Genomic DNA, 11,931 nt, shown 5'->3' on the forward strand with positions numbered 1-11,931 from the left:
TCCCGTGACCAGTGGGAGCAATGATTGTGTGCCCCCGGGCGGCTACCGGAAGTGGGCGGGGCCGCCGCCGCCGGGCGGGAACGAGAGCAGCTTTTACTGTGGACCGGATATAGGCGGGGCCGGGGCGGAGCGGAGGGGGCGGGGCCGACGGGGGCGTGCCCACGCGGGCGCTGCCCGCGAGAGGCGGTGGCTGGGTCCTCTGGCCGCAGACGCCGCCGAGGCGGGGAACCCGCAGAGCCCGCTCGACTCTGTCGCCGTCGGGAGCCTGGTTCTCGGAGCGCGCCACGATGGCGCCGGGCTGAGCCGCCCGCCAGCTAAGGAGCTGCGGGGTCGGGGATGGAGGGGCCGGCGGAGCGGGGCCCCGAGGCGGAGCTGGGCCCTGAGGCGGTATTGCGCTTCCTCGCGGAGCGCGGGGGCCGGGCCCTCCATGCCGAGCTGGTGCAACACTTCAGGGGCGCCCTGGGCGGCGAGCCCGAGCAGCGCGCCAGCGCCCGGGCCCGCTTCAAGGAGCTGGTCAACGCCGTGGCCACGGTGCGCACCGACCCCGCCGACGGCTCCAAGTACGTGCACCTCAAGAAGCGGTTCTGCGCGGGGCCTCTGCCGCCCGAGGCCGCGCCTCCCGGGCACCCGCCCCGCATTGAGGTGACCGCCGAGCCGGAGGCCCCCGACGGCCCGCCTGCGCCAGATCGCAGTCCGCTCCCTGAAGCAGCGGCTCCCGAGGCGCCCCCCGGGCCGGGCGATGGGGAGCCCCCGGCCCCCGCGTTCGGCGCGCCCCTCAGCGGCGGGGCCCGCAGGAAGAATTCGCGGCGCGACGTGCCGCCCCTGCCCCGGCCGCCGGCCCCCGGGTCCAGCGAGGACCTGGATCCCTCGCCCCACGGCGGCGAGGAGGCTGACGAGGGCAGCTCCCCTGGGGCGGCCGGCACGCCGAGGTCCGCCCGCCAGAACTTCCGGGACCTGGTGATGGGCAGCTCCCCGCAGCTTAAGAGGAGCTTGTGTCCTGGGAGCAGCAGCCCCGGGAGCTCCTCCGCGGGAGGACGCAGCCGAGGCGGGGGCGACTCGGACAGCGCCTCAGTGGCTTCTTCGTCTGCGGAGGAAGAGAGCACTGGCGGGGGCTCGGTGACACTGGACCCTCTGGAGCACGCCTGGATGCTCTCGGCCTCCGACGGCAAGTGGGACAGCCTAGAAGGGTTGCTCACCTGTGAGCCCGGCCTGCTGGCCAAGCGGGACTTCATCACCGGTTTCACCTGCCTGCACTGGGCCGCCAAGCACGGGAGACAGGAGCTTCTGGCCATGCTGGTGAACTTCGCCAACAAACACCAGTTGCCAGTGAATATCAACGCCAGGACGAGCGGGGGCTACACCGCCCTGCACCTGGCAGCCATGCACGGACACGTGGAGGTGGTGAAGCTGCTGGTGGGGGCCTACGACGCCGATGTGGACATCAGGGACTACAGTGGGAAAAAGGCCTCCCAGTACCTGAGTCAGAGCATCGCGGAGGAGATAAAGAACCTGGTGGGAGCCCTGGACGAGGAGGACAGCGAAAGCGCTGCTGGCAGCGGGGGTGGGCGCTGGAGGCTTTCAAAAGTGCTCCCCTCGCATCTCATCACCTACAAACTCTCGCACGTCCTGGAGGATGGGGGCGAGCATCACCACCATCATCACCATCACCACTTGGCTGAGGGATGGGCTGGAGGCAAAGCAAAGGATCTTGGTCGTAAAGCCTCTGGCAGCTCTAGTGGGCGTATAAAACCCAGACTCAACAAAATCCGCTTCCGAACCCAGATCATCCACACCACACCCTCTTTCAGGGACCCAGACCAGCCACTGGAGGAGGGGGAGGAGGAGGAGGAGGAACGGTCTCTTAAAGGTCACTCGTCCTCCTCCTTCAAATTGAGACCAAAGTCCAATGTATTTGGGTAAAAATATTTTCTTTTAGAAAATGCTAAGGTTTATTTGTTTTCAGAAACAGAATACTAGGTGTCGATAAGGAAATGAGACCAGAAAAGACGGAGGCTAAATTGTGCATTCTCACTTGAGGGGTTGGAATGGATGGGAAGGAGTTCTTTTCAGGGGGAAGTGGATATTTTTTTTAGTGATTCATATTACCTTGATCTGTATCTCTTTTTCACACTTCACCTCTGTCCTTGAGTCCTGTTTCTGAAGACTGAAATGTATCTAAATTGGGGGGCACAGAATTGATGACTATGGGTTCCCTTGCTTTAACTATTACTGGATGCCATGAAAATAAGGAATATTGCACTTTTATGTATCTATTTTTGTAAGTGGTTACTCTTAACAAGAGCAACAAAAAATGCAAATTGTAATGAAACTGGTACTATTTGTAAGTTGGAAAACTACACACTGCCCCTTTTTTTTAAATAATTGCATTTGCTTTTTAAGGTACTACTGAAGGTTAGAGTTGAAATGCAAAAATACTAATTAGAGAATAATGTGAATAAAATGAGAATCCTGTTGGTATCCTGTTTGTATTGTAAGTAGCAGTTTTTTGAAAACCAATTTCAGTTTTAATAACAGAACTAAAGAAATGGGCAACATGCACTTTTGAGTTAATCTGTAGTATGGTTTCCACTTAATTATCTCTAATACTGCTGTTAAGTTACACCAGTGTTAAGGTACATTATTAATTACTACACAAGTTTTTATTTAAAGAAAAAGCACTGTTAGCCTATGGTACATTGAAATAAAAGATTGTCTCATTCTGATTCTCACTGGCTTGGTTGCTATTCTAAAACTTTAAATTTGCTGGAGTTTTCATTCTGGGGATCATCTAACCATTGGTTCTCTCTGGCATAACCCTATTTAATGGTGCTTAAAATTGAATTACCTACAGAAAATGTTTCTGGTTTAGATAATTAGCAAAAATTGGCATAAATATTAGTGAGCCCATGCTTCTGTGAAATAATTATTAAACCAACTTAATGATTCTCAACCTGAGATACACTTTTAATTTTACTAATACATTCATAGTCTTGGCTTTGCAGTAATGTTTTGCAAATGCTTAAAATGCTAAATCTTTTTAATTTTCCAACATTTCCTTGAATCTATTAGATGCCTATGGTGTAGTTACTGAAAAGCTGTATAGTAAATCTACCCAGTTAAAAATGCACTTTATGAAAGGGAGAAGAGAAGAGATGGGACAATTTGTGTATATAAATGCTGTTGGCTATTGAATTCCTTTGTATACTATTCATTAAAATTAAGGACTTGTTTAAATATGGTTCTTAATTACATTTCATTCATTTATGTTAGAGTAAATGGCTTTATCATCACTTTAAAATCTAACTCATAAGCATATTAAATGTTTGTAACAAGATTAGAAACAACTTTTGTGGGAGGAATTTGAAGGAATTTGAACAGTTCCTTCTTCCTTAGACTTTTGGGTCTCATAGTTGCTGAACCCTAAGTACTGATAGCCTACAGGATGACAGAGTGAGTGAACAGCCTCTGAAGGGTGAATGAACCCATGGACAAATTGCATAGAGCTGCAGCATTTACAGCTCTTAGATCTTTAATTTTCCAAGTCGTAGAAATTTGTCACAAGTTTGTCACTTCTCTCTCTACTTGACAATTGAATTTGTTTAAAGATGGATGAAAAATATTCACATAAAAAATATATAAACTATCATCCATTTGTGTGCCTTTTGTTTTAGGATTATGGAAATGGACAATGTACATTTGAAAAGCACTTTTATCCATACATGTGGGTGAAAAACCAATCTAATTTTCTGTAAAAGAGATTCTTTGAAGGTGAAAATTAGTCATTTGTTCTGAATCTATACATGTTACCTTTATCTCGTACAGAATAAGCTATAACTTCCCATTGAGGAATTATAATTTTCGTAGACATGTAAAGCTGAAGTAACTTTAAAAACTAGACACTTCATAACCATCAAAAGATACTATTGAACCACAGCCAGTATTAATCTCTTAAATGTGTATGTTAATAACTAATTGCACAAAATCTAGAATTTGCTAGATCTTTAGAGATTGAGTCATACATCATTTACCTTGCTTTTCACACTAAAGGCTCTAACTTTTCTGATAAAATATTTTAAATTTTTGAAAATCATTCTTGGAAATTAATTCTAGCATTCCTTGTCATGTGCAGTAAATGTAGCATTTTCAGCTACTTAACTGTACATTCCTCTTATTTTTCAATTTCCAAATAGATTATAAAAAGCAAATGTTTTGTGTAACTGATATTCATAGAGTTGTGCCTACCATTGATGGAATATATATGTAAAATACTTCAATGTTTATTGATATGAGACTGTGTGGTTAAAAAACCCAAGTATGTCCATGTGTTTCCTATAGGTACACTTGAAGCTAGTGTTTGTCACAATTCTCTTCACTTTCGTGGTATATAAAATGCAGCTAGTTTATATAACTTGAAAATCTGGTACTATTTTATTCATGCCTGAAATCTTGGAGTCCAGGCTGCATTGTCTCATGTTTTAAATAAGTGAAAGTTTGGGAGTTTGAGAATGTAAATAAAGTCTTTGTAAAATTTGTTTTGTCACAATAAAAGGTTCACGATAGAATTTTTCTCTGAATTGTCTAAATTTCTGTAGTCCTTTAGACTTTTTACATGTAAGTGTTTTGCAGTTCACAGAATGCTTTTTGAAGTTTCCGTTTATTTGACCCGTTTCCATTCTCCCTAATTTACAGATACGGAAATGAAGGCTGGTGGCTGTTTAGGCTCATGGAGTTAGTAAGATCTTAAAAGTCAGTCTTTAACACAACATTGTCTTTTCTGCACTTTGAATAGCAAATATTTTAGCAAAACTGCCTGTAATTTGGCACCAGTGATGGAAGAATCAACTTGGAGAGAAGATACCTCCACCACTGCCTTTCAGAAAAACTATAGGAGTCGAGCATTCACCATCCGTAAACCCTCCCTACACAGACCCAACCTCAAAGCAGGTGTGGAAGTGCCTTTTTCCATTTTCTTCAGTCTCCATCAAGCATTGGGCATTAATGAACTCATTTCTCTATCAGAGCTGCCTGTGATCTATATTTTTAACAAAATCCAACTATATCATTAACAGATGACAAAGGGATGTGGGAATCCTTGGTGTAATTGTCTATGCTATTTCTCTCTCTCAGGGAGATCCCACTATGATTGCTACTGGGGTTTTTGTTGTTTTATGACAACCCATAAAATATTTTTTAGTATAACTGAAGAATAAGACAAGTAGTTTATTTTTCTAGAATGACTTTTTTCCTTAGAAGTACATGTCTTAAAAGGATTCATTGGCCAGGCGCGGTGGCTCATGTCTGTAATCCTAGCACTCCGGGAGGCCTCGGCTGGTGGCTCGCTCAAGGTCAGGAGTTCGAGACCAGCCTGAGCAAGAGTGAGACCCTGTCTCTACCAAAAAATAGAAAGAAATGATCTGGACAACTAAAAATATATAGAAAAAAATTAGCCGGGCATGGTGGCGGATGCCTATAGTCCCAGCTTCTCGGGAGGCTGAGGCAGAAGGATTGCTTGAGCCCAGGAGTTTGAGGTTGCTGTGAGCTAGGCTGACACCACGGCACTCACTCTAGCCAGAGCAACAAAGTGAGACTCTGTCTCAAAAAAAAAAAAAAAAAGGATTCATTGAGCAGTTTAAAGATATTGTTGAAATTTTTCCTAGGGAAAAATTAATTTTACTAAGTAAATAGCATTACTTGGACTTTCTTGTACAGTTAATCCCAAAATTAAGTATTCTGAGGATTTGCTGCAAACCACTGTTCCTTCAATGATGAGTCAAATCTTCATAAATCACTTATTACAGGTCTGGAACAGGACTCTACGTGAACATGTTTCTCAAGATACAACAGTTGGGTTCATATCACTACCACTTTTTTCCCCTGAAGAACAGCACTTTCATGTCGCCATACTTTTTTCTCCTTAATCTTCTCCTTAAAGGTCAGTTTCATCTCAGGAAGAGGATTTCCCATTCTGTTAATAAATTGCCTGTTTTTTTTCATGTTTGTGTGTTGCTGTGGAATGTGTGACAAATGCCCCACCCTACTTGCACAGTGCCTGGCATGCTTTGGTATGCAATAAGTGGGTCTTTCAATGGAAAACATTAAATATTTCATAGTGTTGCATAATATAGATAATTCAGCAGTATGCATTCATGCTAAGTGAATGAAGGTAAGTATTCTTCATACAACATGACTTAAATGCCAACCAACCAGTTCATCTGCAGCTTAGCCAAAAGAACAGCAATTTATTACAGTCCTGGAGGGAAAACTGGCTTTATTAGAATTTTACATTGAGAGCAACTTAAGAGATTTCCAAGGTAAGTTTAATTATAAGAAAGTTTTACCTTACAAGCTGACTCAAGCACATGACTCCTAGGAGAATCTACTCTAACTGACCTTAAATATCCTAAGTACTGTCAGGGATACAAATGACTACTTATTTGGTGAAATCCCAAAGAACAAATAAATAGGGAAATGAATTTTAGTTTAGGTTACAGAACTTTATAATATAATCATTTTAAACAGGCCATGGACTGCTTTATGAGGTTCAACATTCAGCCTTTGGAAGTAATGGGTCAGAGGTTACATAAGCACTCGAAAAGTTACAATAGATCATTTTGAAGCACACCTATGATGATTCTGTCTCAAGAAACACAGTTCTAAGCCATATCCTTTCTGACCAAAGCTTTAGCAAAAAGTGCCCTGACTTAGAATGAAGTTAACCAGCACTTCACCAGTGGAATTAAGTAGGATCATGTAAATTTTTTTTAACCCAATTTTGTGCTATTCTGATCAAAGAACCTGGGAGCCCCCATTAGAATACTCTTGTGAATTTCTAAGAAACTTTGAATTTAATAGTCTAGAAATATAATTAAGCATCCTCAAGACTTGTCCAGAAGTTTTCGATACTGACATACCAATCTTTGAGTTTTTGTTCAAGAGGCAATTACTTAGTTGCATTCAGCAGTTTAATACTAGAGCCACATGCTGAGTCTGCACCAAGGAGTTTCTAAACCTGGTTAAGGATTTTCTTTGGCTGTAAAATGGCTAATGCTTTCAGGAAGCTTACTGTGTGTGCCAGGGGAGGTTTTAAGCACTTTATAAAAAGTAGGCTGTTTAATTCTCACAACACCCATCCCCTGTCTATTGATGGAGAATTGAGGTGCAGAGACCCAGGTAGCTGCTACTTGCCCAAGTTCACATAGCGAGTTCTTAGCAGAGCCTGGCATGGGGCTCAGGCAGCTTGGCTCTAAGGTTTGTGGAAAGCGCTAGACCACCCCACTTCTCTGGGAATGTCAATCACCTGGCCTGATACTTACAGGGCTACTGCCTAGTGATATATAAGTAATATAGAAAATTCATACAACTGTATAAGAGATCAAACTAAAAAGCACAAACAAGCACTAATGATTTGGATAGACAATAACTTCAACACACTAATATTATTGCTGAACAGAAATAGGATTAGAACTGGATTTTTAGGTGTTTGGGTTTTTTTAAGTCTCACCTAGAATCAAATTAATTTGGATTGGGAAATAATACTTCCTTAGCTCAGAATGGTGGAGTTGCTAAAATGTTTGGGATATAGTTATATTTCTTTTTCTTTTTTTTAGTCTCACCTCCCCTCTCCCCAGCCTCTACTTATTATACCTCCTCTGAGCACTTAAGCATTAATGTATGGGCTCAGGCTGGAGTCCACATAATCAAAATTAAAGGTCAATGTGGAAGAAAACCAGCAACACATCATCCATTTTCTCTATTATAAATTTATAAATTTGTATCCCGCTAAATTTGAATTTGATAGTTCATTTTAGAATAGGCAAGAGCTCACTTTTGCTCTGTTACAGAGAGTGCTATTTTATGTTTCTAGGAAAAAAATCTTTAAGGATATTAACTCATTGTTTGCAAAGTGTTCTTAAAAATGGGTCACTTGCTACTCCATTGAGGCCCAGTTAACTATGCATGTACTTCAAATAAGTAAAAATATCTCACTTTAATTAACTATTTCAATATTAAAAATGTAATATATGCTAATGGATTTAAACAAATTACAGTATAGAAGGAGATAGGGTGAAAAGTAAAAATTACTTGCTTCTCCACCGATTTACATTCCCTAGAAAACCACAGTTTCCTTCCATACTTTTGGGTTGATACTAATTCAGGCTGATTTCTTGATTTAAAATAACGTATTCATTTTTACTGGATTATCTCTAATGTAGACATGGGTGGGGAAGCTAGTATTTAGCTAGTATTAGCTTAGAAGCTTAGTAGCTTAGAAGCTAGTATTTAGCTTCTCATCTAAAGGACACTTAACTATGAGGCTTCAGAGATGAGGGGACCAAACGCTACAGTTTGGGTTACCTGGGAGGCTCTGCTCAGGTCTGGGGGCCTTCTCGAGGTGTCCTGCGGCGTCTCCGAACTGGTGCACTAGCCGTTCGCAGAGGGAGATTTCCACATGAACGTCTGCCCGTGCCAGCCCCTGCCTTGACCCACCAAGAAGCCTTCCACCATCGCCCGCCAGCCTTTGGACCTGGGTGTCCTCACTGGGGCCTCCCTCCCACGCACCGCGGCCTCCTAGTGGTCCGAACACACAGCGCCCTGTCCGGCCCTGGCCCTTTTCCCCAAGGTGTGCTGACGGCTAGAGCTCCCTTCCGGTGGATGCCCTCCTCCCTGACCCCACTCCCGCCCCACCACCCGCTGGTTCTCTGCACCCCAGCGTGTCCCTCGCACAGCCGAGGTGTTCTTGCCGCGTCTTGTGGAGAGCAGGTGTCAGCAGATCCGCCATCCCGGGCTTGCACTCCGGAACTGCTTATGACCTAAAAGAATGAATGACTCTTTTTGTCAGCTGGCTCCCCACAGCCTGTACTCTGCTCCGCGACTTTTGGATCTCTAAGGGGGGACATATTTGGAGATTCTTTTAGCCAAAGCCCAGGGTGGCTTTCGGCAAGCAACTCCGGTTTCCCTGTGGTCGGATGCCATGCATCTAAACGCTATCCCACCCTGATGATCTTTCCCAACGTCTGACCTCCAAGGCCAACACGTGCATGGATTAAGTTGTCACCCCGAGGGGCACTGCCCGGGAATTCCTTCCAGGAAAGGTTAATGTTTGAATTCATGACCAACCACTAGAAAACCATGATTCCTTTATTGAAAAGCTGGACACCACCTTGGAAGCCAAAATCAATCTCCTGTGGGAACTTCCAAAACAAGGTGGGTAAATTGGGCATGTGGGGAAGAAAAAAGAAGACAGAGAGGACACAGGAGAGCCCGAGGTGGGGTCTGGATAGCCAAGATGTGCTCATGAGAGTCCTGGGCCAAACTGCAAAGGCAGAGGCTGGACAGCGGTCTTCTCCTAAGTCATCTCTGTGCAGATTTAATTCTACAAGCACTTGGTGGCTGCCTTCTGTGTGCTGTGTGGCTGGGGAAGTAGCTGGGTCTGCTGCAGACTCAGTGCTTTGCAGGCAGTTGCTTAGTGAGTGTTCAAAGGAGGCTTGGGACATTGAATGGTGACCTGAGGCTAAGACAAAAATAAACACCATGGTTCAGCCCATCTTAGAAAGTTCTTTTGAGGTGACCTCCACTTGGGGGCTGCTCCAGGCAGGGCCAGTAGGAGACAAGCATATGAGAGCAGGTAGGAGCCATCTGTGAGCATGCTTTGAAAGCCAGACTGCAAAGGTTTATTCATAAAGAGGCCCTGGGGAGCTTTTTGAGCAGGAGGATAACATGATGCATGCTATATTTTAAGAAAATTCATCTGGCAGAATCAATTGCTTTTACTATCCTGAGGGACATTCTGGACCATGACACATGCTTTCAGCTGACCTTGCCCATCTCCCAAACATAGTTTCACTCTTAGACTGTTCCTTCAGGCTTGGCCTCCATTTGATGCCTGCCATCTGTGAGCTGTCTGGGAAATGTTACTTGAGGTCTGCTCCTCTTTTTCTTCCTTTGTGGGGAAGTAATGTATAGTCTAGAAGCATGAGAATCTTATGCTGATAGCTGCAGATTCTCAGTGTGTGTGTCTCCCTCCACACATCTCTCACTGTCTCTGGGTTCTACACAGAAAATCTATTAATTCAGATTTGAGCTACACTGAAATGAAACTCTTAGCTAACTATGAACATATATGTTGGTAAGCAAATGAGCAGAATGAAGGAGTATTTTAAGGGAAACATTGCTAGGAAAGGGCTTTATTTTTGAGGACTTTAAACCATAAACACATGCCTTTTGTTGAAATGTCAGCAGAGGCTAACATTAGTGTAGCATTCTGAAAAGAGAATTTCTGAACTGAGTGGGAAGGTGGAACAGGATAAGCTTTCATGTCATTTTAACTAGTAAATCCTGTGATATGGATGCTTACTCTCATGCCCCAGAAACCTAGCTGCCAGTCACTTCTAGTGTTCATGAATGGTGAGGCCTTTGCAGAAGCAAACTTTTGTCAGCCTAGTTTGAGTTTACCTCATAGAAATGAATTGCACTTGTAACACCTTATAATTCAGACTTTTCATCAATTCACATTGATTTAACCCACATCAATACTGATTATAGAATATCAAATATTTAATTGACTCATGCAAAACATAGATTCTTTATTTTCTCCTTGAAAGTGATCACTATTTCTTGATCATTGGAAAATTCATTTGCCATTTATGTGCCATCTAAACTTAGGCAAGGTATTTATGAATTTTAGTAGTTCATCTATAAATTGGAGGTGATATATCCAGCCTATCAGACAGTTATTTTCAGATTCAAATGATGTATCATGTGAATGATTAAAAATACTATAAAGTTAATGCCTTAGTCCATTTTCTGTTGCTATAACAGAACACCTGAGGCTAGATGTTTTATAAAGGAAAGAGGTTTATTTAGCTTATGGCTCTGGAGGCTGGAAAGTCCAAGATCAGTCAGCTGCATCTGGTCATCTCCTGGGGAGAGCCTTGTGCTGCTTCATAGTATGACAGAAAAGCAGAAGGGCAACTGAACACGTGTGAAAAGAAACAAGCAGTAGGGCCTGGGCTTGCTTTATAACAACCTGATTCCAAGAGAACTAACCTAGTCTCTGGAGAAGAGCATTCACCCATTCATGAAGGCGGAGCCCCCATGACCCAAACACCTCCCACTAGGCCCCATCTCCCAAAACTAAAACATTGAGGAATTAAGGTTCCAACATTTGGGGAACACACTCAAACAATAGCAAGTACTAAACATGTTATTCATGAAATTAAAGAGGTCCAGGGTTAGAGTTCCTTTTCCCTTTGCTCTCACGAAATTGCACTGTTTCCTCTTCTAAAATCATGATTATGAACACAGAGCTATCCTTGTCTAAAATTAAAAGCATCTATATTTCAAAAAGAAATTGAATAATCCAAAATCAGAACAGAGATTATATGCCTTTCAGAAACTGATAGATCATGCATTCCAAACATTAGAAAGGATGTAGAATATGCAAAAAACTAAATAAACTACTTAATCGATATATTAAATAAACCCTGCACCTGACAAATTGTGAATATCTATCTTTTCCATTATGCACAGAAAATTTTATATAGGTTGACCATTTATTTATAGGTCACAAAAGAAGTCTCAGCAAATTTCAAAGAATCAATATCAAACAATTTCACTTACCATAGTGCAATTAAATTAGACCAACAATAATAATTTTTTAGAAAGTAATTTCTTTGGAACCCTAACATTGTGTTCCTAAAAAGGATTAAAAAAAGATTACATGAGAAGTGATAATACATTTGGCCTAAAAATGAATCCCATTGAAAGTACTGTTTTCAAGATTTTTATGATGCATCTAAAGTGGTATTTGAGCCAAATTTATAGCCTTAGAAAAATTCATTTAAAAAAAAGATGAAAAATAACTAAGTTAATCACTCAACTCAAACTAGAAATAAAAAATGCAGTAAACTTAAAGATAGTGGCAAGAAATAA

The 11,931-nt window shown here is 42.9% G+C and overlaps 1 protein-coding gene across 1 annotated transcript; it reads left to right on the top strand.

Moving 5' to 3' along the window:
* The first annotated feature begins 209 nt into the window (after positions 1-209).
* On the top strand, positions 210-3,902 carry SOWAHC (sosondowah ankyrin repeat domain family member C). Its single transcript, XM_012664258.1, has one exon. The coding sequence runs from the start codon at positions 337-339 to the stop codon at positions 1,918-1,920; it is 1,584 nt and encodes a 527-aa protein (XP_012519712.1). The 5' UTR covers positions 210-336; the 3' UTR covers positions 1,921-3,902.
* The last annotated feature ends 8,029 nt before the right edge of the window (positions 3,903-11,931 follow it).

The sequence above is a fragment of the Propithecus coquereli genome, unplaced genomic scaffold (genome assembly GCF_000956105.1).
Source record: "Propithecus coquereli isolate 6110/MARCELLA unplaced genomic scaffold, Pcoq_1.0 Scaffold88, whole genome shotgun sequence".
NCBI lineage: Eukaryota > Metazoa > Chordata > Mammalia > Primates > Indriidae > Propithecus > Propithecus coquereli.